Source organism: Scyliorhinus canicula, chromosome 15, assembly GCF_902713615.1.
Source record: "Scyliorhinus canicula chromosome 15, sScyCan1.1, whole genome shotgun sequence".
Taxonomy (NCBI): domain Eukaryota; kingdom Metazoa; phylum Chordata; class Chondrichthyes; order Carcharhiniformes; family Scyliorhinidae; genus Scyliorhinus; species Scyliorhinus canicula.
In genome coordinates, this window is record NC_052160.1 from 41,812,351 (window position 1) to 41,829,561 (window position 17,211).

General features: G+C 49.5%; 1 protein-coding gene across 5 annotated transcripts in view; it reads left to right on the forward strand.

The window, feature by feature from the left end:
* The window catches only part of ern2 (endoplasmic reticulum to nucleus signaling 2), a 136,736-nt gene that overhangs the window by 25,170 nt on the left and 94,355 nt on the right, over positions 1-17,211 (forward strand). The window contains exon 1 of one of the 5 annotated variants that reach the window (XM_038821158.1): positions 12,525-12,679. The exons of 3 other annotated variants lie outside the window; for them this stretch is intronic. In XM_038821158.1, the coding sequence (XP_038677086.1) occupies positions 12,641-12,679 (39 nt within the window). In that variant the 5' untranslated portion in view covers positions 12,525-12,640. Of the gene's footprint in view, positions 1-12,524; positions 12,680-17,211 lie in introns of those variants that run through there. One more of the 5 variants, XM_038821155.1, reaches the window with a different exon arrangement.

Consider the following 17,211-nt stretch of genomic DNA (forward strand, 5'->3'; position numbering starts at 1 on the left):
AACTAATATTAAAACCCCTCCCTCCCCCTCCCCATCCCACCTCAATAACACTACAATGCAAAAAAATCCTATCGCACAACCCACAGTTAACAAAACACAACTAATTATATATTCTAAACTCATTTTCACAAATTATTTGTGAAGAAGTGCAGCAAACCCACTATCACTGCTCCCGTTAGCCAGGCCCTTCATTAGCAGAGAGACTCCCACTAGAAAATATAATAAAATCTTGACGGGGATTCTCCGAGCCCCCGCGTCACAATCGCGCCCGGCGTGGGGGCGTCGGACCCGCAACACCTTTGCGCGATTCTCCGGCGTGTGCTGGTCGGGGGGGCCGTTAGAAGAGGTGATTCTTCGCGGTCGACCGGCCAAGTTCCCGCTGGTGTGGTTCTCGTATGGTTCCATCCGGCGGGAGCACGGCATCACGGCTGCGGTGGCCGTCCTGGTGGGGGGGATCAGTCACGGGGGGGGCTATTTAGTCGGCGCCGGTCTGCTGAGTGGGTCCGTCATGTCGCGCTGGGCCAGCACAGCAGGCGGCCGCTGCATGGATGCGCGGACCCGTGGCCAGAAGTGCAGGGCCCCGTATCAGCAGCAGGAGCTATGCGACGCACGCCGGGGCCCTGCAAGCCCCCTTAAAAACTTTTGGAAAAAAGTCCAGAGTGATTCATGCCTGTTTTCTGCCGGGCATGGGGACATAGCCAGGCAGGGAACCGAGGTTTACAAAGGAAGTTGAAGCACTTGTCAAGAGGAAGAAGAAGGCTTATGTTAGGATGAGACATGAAGGCTCAGTTAGGGCACTTGAGAGTTACAAGTTAGCCAGGAAGGACCAAAAGGGAGAGTTAAGAAGAGCGAGGAGAGGACACGAAAAGTCATTGGCGGATAGGATCAAGGAAAACCCTAAGGCTCTCTATAGGTATATCAGGAACAAAAGAATGACTAGAGTAAGATTAGGGCCAATCAAGGATAGTAGTGGAAAGTTGTGTGTGGAATCAGAGGAGATAGGGGAAGCGTTAAATGGATATTTTTCGTCAGTGTTTTTTTTTAAAAATAATTTTTATTGAAAGAGTTTTTCCATACAAACATTTACCCCTACTAATTTTTAAATTATTTACAACACGATCCTTCTAGGCAAATATCCCTCCCTCGCCCGCCCTCTCGCGCGCACCAGTCCTCCCCCCCCCCCCCCCCCCCCCCCCCCAAGCAACAACTTAACAAACAAGGCAGCCTACAGTTTCAGACATGAGCAGCGAGCAGACTTGCCCGCGTTACAGTCGTGCATGTCCCCCCACGACCATTGCTGCCCCCCCCCAAGCAACAACTTAACAACAAGGCAGCCTACAGTTTCAGACATGAGCAGCGAGCAGACTTGCCCGCGTTACAGTCGTGCATGTCCCCCCACGACCATTGCTGCCCCCCCCCCCCGGGTTGCTGCTGGCCACGACCCCGAACGTCTATCTCTGATCTAAAAAGTCAAGGAAAGGTTGCCACCGCCTGGAGAATCCCTTTACCGACCCTCTCAGGGCAAATTTGATCCTTTCCAGCTGAATATAGCTAGCCATATCGTTAATCCAAGTTTCAACGCTTGGAGGCCTCGCGTCCTTCCATTGGATTAATATCCTTCGTCGAGCCACTAGGGACGCAAAGGCCAGTATTCCGGCCTCCCTAGCCTCCTGTACCCCCGGTTCTACCCCGACCCCAAAGATCGCAAGCCCCCATCCTGGTTTGACCCTGGACCCCACCACCTTCGACACCGTCCTTGCCACCCCCTTCCAGAACCCTTCCAGCACCGGACATGCCCAGAACATATGCACATGGTTCGCTGGGCTTCCCAGACATCTGACACACCTGTCCTCACCCCCAAAGAACCGGCTCATCCTTGTCCCCGTCATGTGAGCTCTATGCAGCACCTTAAATTGAATGAGGCTCAGCCTCGCACACGAGGAGGAAGAATTGACCTTCTCCAGTGCATCCGGCCTCGTCCCGTCCTCTATCTGCTCTCCCAGCTCCCCTTCCCACTTGGCTTTCAGCTCCTCCCCTGATGCTTCTTCCGCCTCCTGCATTATCTTGTAGATGTCTGATATCTTCCCCCCTCCGACCCAGACCCCCGAGAGCACCCTATCACTCGCCCCCTTACTGGGGAGCAGGGGGAACCCCTCCACCTGCCGCCTAGCAAATGCCTTCACTTGTAAATATCTGAACATGTTTCCCGGGGGGAGCTCAAACTTCTCCTCCAGCCCTCCCAGGCTCGCAAACCTCCCCTCTATAAACAGGTCCTTCAGCTGCCGTATGCCCATCCTGTACCAGCTCTGAAATCCCCCGTCGATGTTCCCCGGGATGAATCTATGGTTCCCTCTTATTGGCGCCGCCAACAGACCTCCCATTTCCCCCCTGTGTCGCCTCCACTGCCCCCATATCTTGAGGGTGGCCGCCACCACCGGGCTCGTGGTGTACCTCGTGGGGGGGAGCGGCCATGGTGCCGTTACTAGGGCCCCCAGGCTTGTGTTGCCACAGGACGCCCTCTCCATTTGTTTCCAAGCTGCCCCCTCCCCTTCCATCATCCACTTGCGCACCATTGACACATTTGCCGCCCAGTAATACCCCGAGAGATTGGGTAGTGCCAGCCCTCCACTGTCCCTAATCCGCTCCAAAAAGACCCTCCTCACCCTTGGGGTGCCGTGCGCCCACACGTAGCTCATGATGCTACTCGTCACCTTTTTGAAGAAGGCCCTAGGGAGGAAGATGGGCAAGCACTGAAATAAAAACAGGAACCTTGGGAGGACCGTCATTTTGATTGACTGCACCCTCCCCGCCAGCGACAGCGGTACCATGTCCCACCTCTTAAATTCCTCCTCCATCTGTTCCACCAGCCTGGAAAAGTTCAACTTGTGGAGGGTCCCCCAGTTCCTTGCCACCTGCACCCCTAAGTACCTAAAGCTCTTTCCTGCTCGCTTGAAGGGGAGTCTCCCAATACCCTCTCCCTGGTCCCCCGGGTGTATCACAAAAACCTCGCTTTTGCCCCAATTTAGTTTGTACCCCGAGAAGTCCCCAAACTCTGCTAATAGTTCCATTATCTCCGGCATTCCCCCTTCTGGGTCTGCCACGTACAGCAGTAGATCATCCGCATACAACGATACTCGATGTTCCTCCCCTCCCCTAGTCAGTCCTCTCCACCCCCCTGAACCCCTCAGTGCCATCGCCAACGGTTCAATCGCCAGTGCGAAAAGTAGGGGGGATAGGGGACATCCCTGCCTGGTCCCTCGGTGGAGCCCGAAATACTCCGACCTCCTCCCGTTTGTCACTACACTCGCCGTCGGGGCCGAGTAGAGCAACTTCACCCACTTAATAAACCCTTCCCCAAACCCAAACCGTTCCAACGTCTCCCACAGGTACTCCCACTCCACCCTATCGAATGCCTTCTCCGCGTCCAGCGCTACCACTATCTCAGCCTCCCCCTCCACTGCCGGCATCATAATTACATTCAGCAATCTCCTCACGTTCGTGTTGAGCTGCCGCCCCTTCACGAACCCTGTCTGGTCCTCATGGATTACCCCTGGCACACAATCCTCTATTCTAGCTGCCAGGATCTTTGCCAGCAACTTGGCATCCACGTTCAGAAGCGAGATAGGCCTATAGGACCCGCACTGCACGGGGTCTTCTCGTTTGCGAAGCAGGTGTGCCAGCATCCTGCTCGCCTTTTCCCCATACTCATAGACCGCGCCCTGTCCCCTTCTCCACTGCGTCTCTGCCTTCCTGGTGGTCAGCAGGTCGAACTTGACCTGCAGGCTGCGCCGTTCTCCCAGCAGCCCCTCCTCTGGTGCCTCCGCATATCTCCTATCCACTTCCAATAGCTCCCCCACCAGCCTCTCCCTCTCCTGCCTCTCCTTTCTTTCTCTGTGTGCCCTTATGGAGATCAGCTCTCCCCTGATCACTGCCTTCAGGGCCTCCCAGACCATCCCCACCTGCACCTCACCCGTGTCATTCAAGTCCAGATAGCTCTCAATGCACTTCCGGACCCTTTTACACACCTCGTCGTCCGCTAACAGCCCCACATCCAGCCGCCACAGCGGGCGCTGGTGCCGCGCCTCCCCCATTTCCACATCCACCCAATGTGGTGCATGATCAGAGATCGCAATGGCCGAGTACTCAGCTTCCCGTACCCTCGGGATCAGCCCCCTGCTCAACACGAAGAAATCGATTCTGGAGTACACTCTATGGACGTGGGAGAAAAAGGAATACTCCCTCGCCCTCGCCCTACCAAACCTCCATGGGTCTACTCCTCCCATCTGCTCCATGTACCCCCTCAGCACTTCTGCCGCTGCCGGCCTCCTATTGGTCCTTGAGCTCGATCTGTCTAGCCCGGGGTCCAGCACTGTGTTAAAGTCCCCCCCCATGATCAAGCCCCCTGCCTCCAGTCCCGGAATGAGGCCCAATAGGCGCCTCATAAAACCCGCGTCATCCCAGTTCGGGGCATATACGTTGACCATCACCACTTTCTCCCCCTGCAGCTTACCCTTCACCATCACATACCTACCCTCCTTATCCGCCACCACATCCTCCGCCACGAACGACACCCTCTTTCCCACCAGAATCGCCACCCCCCGGTTCTTTGCGTCCAATCCAGAGTGGAACACCTGTCCCACCCACCCCCTTCTCAGGCGAATCTGGTCCACTACCTTCAAATGGGTCTCCTGTAACATTGCTACATCAGCCTTCAGTCCCTTCAGGTGTGAGAATACCCTTGATCTCTTGACCGGCCCATTCAGCCCCCTCACGTTCCAAGTGATCAGCCGGGTCGCGGGACGACCCGCCCCCTTCCCCTGCCGATTAGCCATGTCCTGTTCCCTGCTCGCCCCGGGTCGACCCTCCCCTTCTGACCCGCTCCCCATGGCGATGGCCCCCTCCCCCCACCTCTCCAGTCCTCCACTTCCCGGCTGCTCCTGCCACACTCCGACTCCCCCCGGCTCGGGGGGGGGAGGGCCTCCCCCCCCTTGCCACTCCTCCCTGGCCCCGCTCCAACGCGGGAAAGGTCGCCATTGCTAGCCACGCCCCGCACTCCTCCCCTCCCCCCCTCCTCTGCCCCGCGCGCGGGAAAACAGAGGAAAGCCCGCGCTTTCGCCCTGCCACACCCCACCCCGCCATCTTCAGTTCCACCCCCGTCCCCGTCCATGCCTGTAAAGAACCCCCCCCTAGGAGCCCATATCCCCGATCTGCTCTCCCCCCCCCGTCCCGCCTCCCCAACTTAACATTATAAATACCAGATAGATAACAAATAACAATGTACTTAACAGTCGCCCTCTACCAAACAGTATAAATAACCATAAATAACCATGAATAACCACAATAACAATAGCTAAGGGAAGTTGGCAAAGGGGGGAAAAAACATCAGAAGAAAAACCCAAAGCAAGAGTTCCAGATCCAAACAAGGAAAGAAGAAAAAAAAAAGGAAACCGTTCCAATAAGAGTTGCCCAGTTCCGACCCAGCCGAGAAAAAAAACCGCTTGTTCAGCTGAAAGTACCCGAGCGGCTACGGCCGCCAAGTATCCCCTGGGTCTAATTCGAGTCCAGTTTCTCTTCCTGTACAAAGGCCCACGCCTCCTCTGGGGACTCAAAATAGTGGTGTTGGTTCCTGTAGGTGACCCACAAGCGCGCTGGCTGCAGCATTCCGAACCTGATCCGTTTTGCATGTAGCACCGCCTTCGTCCGGTTGTACCGGGCCCGCCGCTTAGACACCTCCGCACTCCAGTCCTGGTAGACCCTCACCGTCGAATTCTCCCACTTACTGCTCCTTTCCCTCTTGGCCCACTCCAGCACTCTCTCACGATCGCTGAGTCGCTGGAACCGCACCAGCACCGCCCTCGGGGGCTCATTTGCTCTTGGCTTCCTAGCCATGACCCTGTAGGCCTCTTCCAGCTCCAGGGGCGAAGGGACGGCCCCTGCCCCCATCAGGGAGCTCAGCATTTCTGCTACGTATCCCGGGAGGTCTGACCCCTCCAGGCCTTCTGCCAGGCCCAAGATCCTCAGGTTCTTCCGCCTCATTCGGGTATCCAGCTCCTCAAAACGGCTCTGCCATTTCAGGTGGAGTGCCTCGTGCACCTCTATCTTTCCCACGAGGACCGTGGCCTCCTCCTCCCTCACAGTCATCTCCTGCTGCAGCTCCCGAATCGACGCCTCTTGGGTCGCCTGGGCTCCCATCAGCCTGGTGGTCGTCGCATTCATTGACTCCAAGAGCTCCATTTTCAGCTCCGTAAAGAAGCGCAGGAGAGCGGCCTGCTGCTCCTCCGCCCATTTCCTCCATTCCTCGGGTGCGCCACCGGCCGCCATTTTGGTCTTCTTCCCCCGCTTTTTTTGGGGAGCTGCTGTTGCTTTTTTTACCACCCCACTCCGGGTACCGACCATAAAGTTGGTCTGGTTCTCCTCAGGGAGCCTTCCCCCACCGGGATTTGTCCTTACAGCGCCGTTGGGGCCCTCCAATCGGCCCGAAAACACCTTTGTAGCAGGAGCCGCCAAACGTGCCTTTTCGTCAGTGTTTACACTGGAGAAAGACAATGTTGTCGAGGAGATTACTCAGGTACAGTCGACCAGGCTAGATGGGATTGAGGTTCACAAGGAGGAGATGTTAGCAATTTTGGAAAGCGTAAAAATAGATAAGTCCCCTGGGCCAGATGGGATTTATCCTAGGATTCTCTGGGAAGCCAGGGAGGAGATTGCAGAGCCTTTGTCCTTGATCTTTATGTCGTCTTTGTCGACAGGAATAGTGCCGGAAGACTGAAGGATAGCAAATGTTGTCCCCTTGTTCATGTGAAGGGGAGTAGAGACAACCCTGGTAATTATAGACCTGTGAGCCTTACTTCGGTTGTGGGTAAAATGTTGGAAAAGGTTATAAGAGATAGGGTTTATAATCATCTTGAAAAGAACAAGTTGATTAGCGATACTCAACACGGTTTTGTGAAAGGTAGGTCATGCCTCACAAACCTTAGTGAGTTTTTTGAGAAGGTGACCAAACAGGTGGATGGGGGTAAAGCGGTTGATGTGGTGTATATGGATTTCAGTAAGGCGTTTGATAAGGTTCCCCATGGTAGGCTATTGCAGAAAATACGGAAGTATGGGATTGAAGGTGATTTAGCGGTTTGGATCAGTAATTGGCTAGCTGAAAGAAGACAGAGGGTGGTGGTTGATGGCAAATGTTCATCCTGGAGTTCAGTTACTGGTGGTGTACCGCAAGGATCTGTTTTGGGGCCACTGCTGTTTGTCATTTTTATAAATGACCTGGAAGAGGGTGTAGAACGATGGGTTAGTAAATTTTCAGATGACACGAAGGTCGGTGGAGTTGTGGATAGTGCTGAAGGATGTTATAGGTTACAGAGGGACATAGATAAGCTGCAGAGTTGGGCTGAGAGGTGGCAGATAGAGTTTAATGCGGAAAAGTGTGAGGTGGTTCACTTTGGAAGGAGTAACAGGAATGCAGAGTACTGGGCTAATGGCAAGATTCTTGGTAGTGTAGATGAACAGAGAGATCTCGGCATCCAGGTACATAAATCCCTGAAAGTTGCCACCCAGGTTAATAGGGCTGTTAAGAAGGCATATGGTGTGCTAGCCTTTATCAGTAGGGGGATTGAGTTTTGGAGCCACGAGGTCATGCTGCAGCTGTACAAAACTCTGGTGTGGCCGCACCTGGAGTACTGCGTGCAGTTCTGGTCACCACATTATAGGAAGGATGTGGAAGCTTTGGAAAGGGTTCAGAGGAGATTTACTAGGATGTTGCCTGGTATGGAGGGAAGGTCTTTTGAGGAAAGGCTCAGGGACTTGAGGTTGTTTTCGTTAGAGAGGAGAAGGCTGAGAGGTGACTTAATAGAGACATATAAGATAGTCAGAGGGTTAGATAGGGTTGATAGTGAGAGTCTTTTTCCTCGGATGGTGATGACCAACACGAGGGGACATAGCTTTAAATTGAGGGGTGGTAGATATAGGACAGATGTCAGAGGCAGTTTCTTTACTCAGAGAGTAGTAGGGGTGTGGAACGCCCTGCCTGCAACAGTAGTAGACTTGCCAAATTTAAGGGCATTTAAGTGGTCACTGGATAGACATATGGATGAAAATGGAATAGTGTAGGTCAGATAGGCTTCAGATGGTTTCACGGGTTGGCGCAACATTGAGGGCCGAAGGGCCCGTACTGCACTGTAATGTTCTATGTTCTATAGCCCCATTATTGCAGAATCCCAGCCCTTGTCTAATTTACAACGTCCCAATAGTATTCAATTATCAAACCCAGCAACAATGATGAAAAGCATAATAGAACTATAAACTAATAACCAGCAAACCCCAAACATGGTAAAACATGAAAGATCCAGTCACAGGATCATAAAATAGAATAAACACATATTAAACAGTCCCCAATTAAAGTTTTTGAACAAAGGACTCTGCCTTCTCTGGCAAAGCAAATGGGCGCTCTTTCTCCCCAACAGTCACTCGAAGGCAAGCCGGATAAACCATTCTGAATCTGACTCCTTTTTTAATATAAGGTGACTGTACTCCGTTGACGGTGGCTCTTTTTGCCATGTGTGCACTCAGATCCTGATTAAGCCTGATGGCGTGGCCCTCTCACTTTGTAAAGGAATGCTCTCTAGCCCAGTGAAAGACCTGTTCATTTTCCTAAAAGCTATGAAAATGTATGATGACCACACAGGGTGGTTCTCCATGTGTGTGTATACAGAGCTGTGGTCCTCGCCATAGTCCTGTACCGCAGTGAGACCTGGATTGTATATCAGCGACACATAAGAGTACCAGAGAAGTTCATCTGCAGTGCCACCACCACACCCACCTGACTTAATGGAAGGACCATAGACCTTCCTGAAGCCAGCTTCACAAGCACTGAGGCAAAACTGCTACAAACACAATTTTGATAGACTGGACACTGCGGGCAGGATTCCCCCGCCCCGCCTGCCGCAACAACGCCACAGGCGCTCCGCGTATAATGGAGAAAATCCATTGACCTCGGGTGGGATTCTCTGGTTGCTGGGTGAACGAGGCCGGAGAATCCCTCCCTGTGTCTGGATGGTCGAAAACTGTCTTCCCCGCTACGACCTGTTTCCTCAACTCTCAGTGGTCAACTTTCCAGGGAGAACAATGAACGTTTATCAAAGGCATTCTGAAGCTCTCCTTGAAACAGCATTGACATGAATGACTGGGAGGAGCTTTCTACTCATCATTCAGAATGGTGACAATGTATCCATCAAGTTGCATTTAAACTTTTGAGTCCCAATGTCTTAATGATGACTGGTGGCAGAGAAAGAAAGACAAGGAAGCAAATACTGCAGTTTGGATCCCACTTCCCTGTGGGCAGTCCAACCCCATGTGTCCAAAGATTTGCAGGTCATACAGTGCATGAAGACCCATGGCAGAAACTCACTACCCTGAATAGATGATGTTCTTAAAATGAAGGACTAATGACAGTAGATTGCACATCCTCTGCATAGCCTCTGTTACTATCATGGCAGCAACTTGTATCACAGTGGCTAGCACTGATGCCTCACGGCACCGAGGTCCCAGGTTCGATCCCGGCTCTGGGTCACTATCCATGTGGAGTTTGCACATTCTCCTTGTATTTGCATGGGTTTCACCTCTGGTAGTCACCACTGTTGTATTATATTGTATATAAGGGTTTTACGGTAAGGCCCCTGTACTACAGGTACGGGGGTAGATCCCTGCCTGTTAGCTCCGCCCAGTTAGTCGGAGTATAAATATGTGTGCTCTCCGAACAGCAGCCATTTCGTAAGCTGCTGTCAGAGGCCACACATCTCTGTGTAATAAAGCTTCGATTACATTCTGCTCTCTTCTCGTCGTAATTGATAGTGCATCAATTTATTACACAGAGATTTTTCAGAGATGGACCTCTGCATCAAGCCGGATCGCCTGCAGCTGCATCCTGAAGCAGATAATGCCAAAAAAGACTTAGAACATTGGCTAGCTTGCTTTGAAGCGTACATCGGGTCTGCACCAGACCCAATCCCAGAAGCATGGAAGCTCCAGATTCTGTACATGCGGCTGAGCTCCAACGTTATTCCCCTCGTCCAGGATGCGGCGACCTACGCAGAAGCTCGTAGGTCGCTAGTTCCGTCGCTCCTGTGCACCGTGACTAACGAAACCCCCCATGAACGTCTCTTTGCCTTCCCCAGGAACTCCACCTCCGGGATTTAGCTCCCAACATGGCTGGCAGTTCCAGGACCCGTTCTCCGTAAACACGTGCGACTCCACAAGGCGGACCCGTTGGTTGAAAGGGTACAGCTACTCCACGCCAACCTGCAGTACGCCTACATAGCGTACCCCGACGGCCGCAAAGACACAGTCTCCCTCAGGGACATGGCACCAGCTGAGTCCCCACACACCGCCCCCTCCCCGGCGCACCCCACCGCAACCCCCGCTCCGTGACGATCGTCCTCCCCTTGCTCCCACCCAGGGATGAAGAGGATTTCGACCCGCTCCCGGAGTCACCGAAAACCAAGCTGACACCTGGGTTGCCACCAGCACTGCAGCGCTCTCAACGACAGATCAAGGCGCCGGATCGCCTAAATTTGTGACCTTCTCTGTAATTTCTAAAAGCAATCTGTATGTATATAGTTTCCCACCACCCCCACTGGACTCATTTTTAACAGGGGGCGAATGTGGTAGTCACCACTGTTATATTATATTGTATATATGGGTTTTACGGTAAGGCCCCTGTACTACAGGTACGGGGGTAGTTCTCTGCCTGCTGGCTCCACCCAGTAGGCGGAATATAAATATGTGTGCTCTCCGTACAGCAGCCATTTTGTCAGCTGCTGTAGGAGGCCACACATCGCTGTGTAATAAAGCCTCGATTACATTCTACTCTCGTCTCGTCGTAATTAATAGTGTATCAACCTCCACAACCCAAAGATGTGAAAGATAGGTGGATTGGCTACACTAAATTGCCCCTTAATTGGAAAAAATTAATTGGGCACTCTAAAATTCAAAAAAATGGCAGCAACTTGTGTTATGCTTGTGTTTTCACTCGCTGAACAAAATAGGGGATAATCACTTCCAGTGGGAACTGTTTGGTAGTAGTAGCTGAAAATATGCAAGAATTTAAAGCTGAAAATAGCTCTTTGGCGGTACTTCTCAGCTTTTGGAATCCAGTTAAATGTACCCGTGCATGACATTCACACAGTTGGCAGAATTGAATTTTTACACTTCTGCACAAAAAGACTCAATTAATGAACAAATGTTGATACTCTTTTGTTAAATATTTGAAGGAGCCTGGTTTCAAATAAAGGTTCCTATGACCTCAAACCTTCATTAAAATTTACTGTGAAAATTACCTGACTAAAATGTTGTCATTGAGCCAGGTTTGGGTGTGGCACAATGCAGATCCTGTTCTTTAGGAGATTATTACTGTTGTACTGATAAAAGCAGCACTAAAAGAATTGTATTTATTTTTAAAAATATATTTAGAGTACCCAATCTTTTCCAATTAAGGGACAATTTAGCGTGGCCAATCCACCTACCCTGCACATCTTTTTGGGTTGTGGGGGTGAGACCCATGCAGACATGGGGAGAATGTGCAAACTCCACACCGACAGTGACTCAGAGCCGAGATCGAACCCGGGTCCTCGGCATCGTGAGGCAGCAGTGCTAACCATTGCGTGCCGCCCAGAATTGTATTTATTAACTAGGATGTTGCTGTTGTTCTACCAAAAATGCTGTTTTAATGTTTATTGAATTTCTCTAGCATTTTTCCTCACGGAATTGATAATCATAAGCTTAGCTGCACAGAGATTTAAAGGTAAGATTTATAGGTCACTGCAGTATGGCGACACAGTGGTTAGCACCAATGCCTCACAGCGCCAAGGACCTGGGTTCAACCTTGTCTTTGGGTGACTGTGAGGTTTGCACGTTCTCCCCGTGTCTGCATGGGGTTTCTTCTGGGTGCTCAAATTTCATCTCATAGTCCAAAGGTGGGCAGGTTAGGTGGATAAGCCATGATCAATGTGCGGGTTATGAGAATAGGGTGGGGGAGTGGGCCTATGTAGAGTGCTCATTTGGAGGGCCGTGCAGACTCGATGGGCCGAATGGCCTCCCTCTGCACTATAGGGATTTTGTGGAGATTGTAGCTATGTTTTATTCTTAATGATGGTGAGAAATTTACAGAAGGTATCTTTCATGTGGAGTTGAATTTCCCTTAAGTGGAGAAGTTCTGCACACGCGACGAGGGATTCTGGGCAGTATCGCCATTCTTGATATCACTGAATTCGGTTGCAATTTTGCTAAGGTATTGCTGATCAGTTTTAAAATGTACGGCTATTAAATGCCACGATGTTTATCTTAGGGAAAGGACATTCATCTGAATATAATCACCTCATCTTAAGTATTGTAAATAGACTACAGAAATGTACCTAAGCCAAGTATTGTGTGTTTTGTATCACGGGACCTGAGACTCCTACAGTACCTCCCATGTACCTCCCACAATGGATCGGGGAAGTTCACAAGATATGACGCGTCCTCATTATCTAAAATTTATAGAGACTTGTATTTAAATTATACGGTAGAACATTTAGTCGGTGTGTGCACATTTGTTGAGTGCATCGAGGCAAGTATGGTAACTGCGAGAAACAAATGATTAAAGAATATGCAGCTGATCCTATACTTCTGTATTATGACTCAGAGAGTGAGTATATGTCCTTGATTACCTATCTGTGGTTGGAGTTGGGTTTCTTGGTTTTAATTTCTTTCCTCAGAAAGAAAAAATAAATTGAAAAAGTGCTTCTCTCAGACTCTAATCTAGAAATGTGATTGAAAGGTCATGTCTCCACAGAGTTGGAATGCATAATTTTATTTCAAGTTGAATCATTGTTATTCTTTTTAAATCTGGTACCAGGCTATGTTGAGAAATGTGATCTGTGGTAGAGGCCTCGTACCCAGTGCATAAAGCAGGTTACTGACTAAAGCACATCCTGCTTGTGTTGTTGATCATGAACTGATCAGCTTTAGGGCTGGAAATAAGTTTTTTTTTAAATCCACACCTTAATATGACAGCATATTGTTCTGGCTGGAAATTAATAAGCTGATTTAGAGGAAGCATTTGACTCCTGCATATTTTATTATCTTAAGTCGATGACAGGAACTTAGTACATATTCGAGATGCTTGTCATGCCAGTGCAGTAGCTGCAGGTGTACTACATTTGAAATTTGTTAGTATCACTTAATTTTATTTAACTTAATTTTATTGGTAAATTCAGAAAAACGGCAAAGGACAAATTCAATTACAGAAAGTTTTTGATGTTGGTGAATTGAACAATACTCCAGTTTTTGCAGTTTGTCAGCATCAACATTCCTATGTCAGGAAATTAAAAAAAGAGTAACTCCTTGTACTTTTCTCACCTGCTCAACTAACATGGCAATTCCATTTTACAGATCAGCCCTCACTTTTGAATGACATGACCAATTAGTGATGTGTATCACTAATTGGTCACGTCATTCAAAAGCCCAGTGAGGGCTGATGCCATTCAGGAGCACTTTTTCAAAGAGTAATAGAAATCTAGCACTCACTCTCCCGAAAAGGGGCAGCACAGTAGCACAGTCGCACAGTTGCCTCACAGCTCCAGGGAGCCAGGTTCGATTCCTGGCTTGGGTCACTGCCTGTGCTGAGTCTGCACGTTTTTCCCGCATCTGCGTGGGTTTCCTCCGGGTGTTCTCCCACAGTCCAAAGATGTGCACAGTAGGTGAATTGGCCATCATAAATTGTCCTTCATGTCCAAAAAGGTTAGATGGGGTTGTGCAGGTGGGTGAAGGCTCTGGATCTTTTCACTGGGCCATAAAGTCCTCTGACGTTCCAGGTGACTATTCTGATGGGGGTGTGTGGTTCTATCTGCCTGTCTCCCCCCCCCCCCCCCCCCCCCCCCCCACCCACCCATCCTTGTACCTCCCACCGCTAGCTTTCTCGCTAATGTGGTGGCCCCCCTCCTGGGATTCATCTAAGGCTCTCCTTCACTCGCTGTTTTCCTTCCCTATTCCCTCTTCTTCTTTCTCTCTTTTTCCTGCGCTCTGCTGCCCTGGTCCCCTGCTTTCTGTGCCCTAGTTTCCGGTTTTAGAGCGAGGCAGTACAGTCCTGCGTAAATTCTCTTTCAGTCTCTCAGGTGCTGTCTTTCCAGCCCGTACTTTTGGACAAACTCATCTGCATCCGCAGGGGCCGTAAAATAGTCCTCCTTGTCCCGGAAGGTTACCCATAGCTTGGCCGGGTAGAGCATCCCAAACTCCACCCCACCTTTAATCTGCACCGCCTTTGCTCTGTTGAATTCGGCCTGACGCTTAGCCAAGTCTGTCCCAATGTCCTAATAGATTCATATCTGATGTCCGTCCCAGTTGCAGGTTCTTTTCTGCCTGGCCCAGGATTCTTCCCCGGTTTTGGTACCGGTGTATTTTTGCAGTTGTTGCCCTCAGCTGTTCCTCGGCCCAGGGTTTCGGCTGGAGTGACCTTGAGCCCTGTCTATCTCCGGCGTGCTGGGGAAACTTATCCTTCCCACCGGCTTTCCCAGCATCTGGGCCACGTAGGCCAGGGGGTTCTTGCCTTCCATTCCCTCTGGCAGTCCCATTATTCTTAGGTCCTGGAGCCTTGACTGTTCTCTTGGTCTTCCACATTCCCCTTGAGGGTCCCCTGGGCTGCCACTAACCTTGCTATTTCCGTCTCTGGGGCGACAATCCGGTCGCTCTGGTCTGTGAAAACCTTTTCCAGCTCCTTCATTGTGCTCCCTTGCGCATCTATTCATCTCTCTGATTTGTCGAGGGTCACCTGCATGGCAGCCAGTGCTTCCGTGACCGCCACCTTAACTGCTGCCTGGATTCCGAGTCTTATGTCCTCTTTGAGCTCCTTTAGCTCTCTGAAGAGGAACCTCCTCCATCCGCTTTCCACCAAGGGGGAGTTCTGTGCACGGCTTGTTGGCCCCTCTCTTTTAGGTGCAGCTGGGGCTGCTTTGCTTCGTGGGTCCGCTGTCTCGCTAGCCAGTTTCTCCAGGCTCCTGTTGCCTCTCGTTTCCTTGCGGCCTCTGGTGCGGCTGTTGCTCGCCATTTTGGTTTATATTTTCGTTTTGGGTTGAAGAGGGTGATGGGAGGATGCTTTTTATCTCAGTTCTGGCGGACTATTTTCCGTTAAAAGTGCCTAAGTTCAATTTCCTAGGAAGAGAGCCACCTTTCATGCGTCCGCTCAGCACATCCCCATCACTGGAAATGCCATTACGTTCTTAACCTCCTGTTGTGAGAAGGCACACATGAAAAACCCTATCTTTAGTTCATGTACTTTGGTTAAAAATTTGATCGATTGTTCCTGATTTTATTAAAATTTATATTTTATTGATTAAAATAATTGATGCTTGACATGTTTTTCATTTTATTTATTCCTTGGGGCAAAATAATCTTTGTATCCCACTTAGATGACAGTACATAATTAGTATCGCTAATTAAAGCACAGATAGGTTAAATTGCTGCAAGAAAATAGAGATTTAGTTATAAAATATGGCAGGATGAGGAAGATCTCTGAATGCAAATTTAGCACCTGAGATTTTCTATTTGCAGTTTTATACAATACTCTTGATCTGAAACTTTCCATCTGTCACTTGAGCATCATAATTCAGTCAATAAGTAAACATGCACTGTAGACATAGTACAACTTTAAGCAAACAAATGATGAGCTGCATGGGCGTTTGCCTAGATACACATTTCATTATTTCCTGGTCAAAGTTTGCTGTTAAGTTGTACTAAGTTCTATTCAGATGGAGAAACACTTTCTCTAACTTTATGTAATTTCTTAGCGGAAAATAGGATCATTGTTTGAAGAAGTGAAGAAAACAGGACTATGGGGAGAGAATGGGAAGGTGAAATTCATTTTGAGTTGCTTTAACAAAGAACTGGCACAGATATAGTGAACCAAATTGCCCCTCCCTGTGCTGTAAATGTCTATGATTCTATTACTGACCGGTCTGTGGGCAGTTTGAGAGGCATTTGGAGAACTTTGTGTTAAATGTACCACAACAAATGGTAATTCTCAGATTTTAAATTTGTATTTAAATGACATCCTGTTTCAGTTCTATTTTAAACATACGAAACTGTATGGTCATTGTGAGCTCTCCAGCATGCATTATATCAAAGTAGTGAACTGAGAAATGAACTTTTGGAAGGTGGTGATATGGATTAATGCCACCAGGCCAGTAATCCAGAGGCCCAGGCTAACACCCTGGGGACAGGGCTTTGAATCCCTTCGCATCAGTTGGTGGAATTTAAATTCAGTTAATAAATCTGGAATTTAAAAAACATCCTGGGCAGCAGTGGGTTAGCCAAGATCCCAGGTTCGATCCTGGCTCTGGGTCACTGTCTGTGTGGAGTTTGCACATTCTCCCCGTGTTTGCGTGGGTTTTACTCCCACAACCCAAAAGATGTGCAGGCTAGGTGGATTGGCCATGATAAATTGCCCTTTAATTGGAAAAAATGAATTGGGTATTCTAAATTTAAAAAATAAACATCCCAGTGATAGTACTAAAGACCTGTGGTCCAGAACTACCCTTAGCCAAGCTTCTCCAACACAGTTAAAACACTTGACATCTACCTGACAATGTGGAAAACTGCCCAGGTGTGTCCTGTCTACAAAAAGCAACACAAATCCAACCCAGTCAATTACTACCCCATCACTCAACTCTCGATCATCAGAAAAGTGATGGAAAGTGTTGTTGACAGTGTGATCAAGCAGAACTGAACTCAGCAATGTCCTGCTCACTGACACTCCATTTGGGGTTCTGCCAGGGCAACTCAGCTCCTGATCTCATTACAACTTTAATCCAAACATGGAAAAAGAATTGACCTCAAGAGGTGAGAGTGACTGCCCTTGACATCAAGGCAGCAGTTGACCGAGTGTGGCGCCCAGCAAAATATGTATCGGTGGGAATCGGGGCAGGGGAGAAATCACCACTGATTGGAGACATATCGAGCACACAGAAAAATGGTTGTGGTTTTTGGGGGTTAGTTCCAGGACATTACTGCAGGAATTCCTTAAGGTAGTGTCCTCGGACCAACAATCCTTAGCTGCTTCATCAATGACCTTCCCTCCATCATAAAGGCAGAAGTTGGGATAGTTGCTGATGATTGTGCAATGTTCAACACCTTTCAAGACTTTTGATATATTGAAGTTAGTCTATGTCCATATGCAGCAAGATC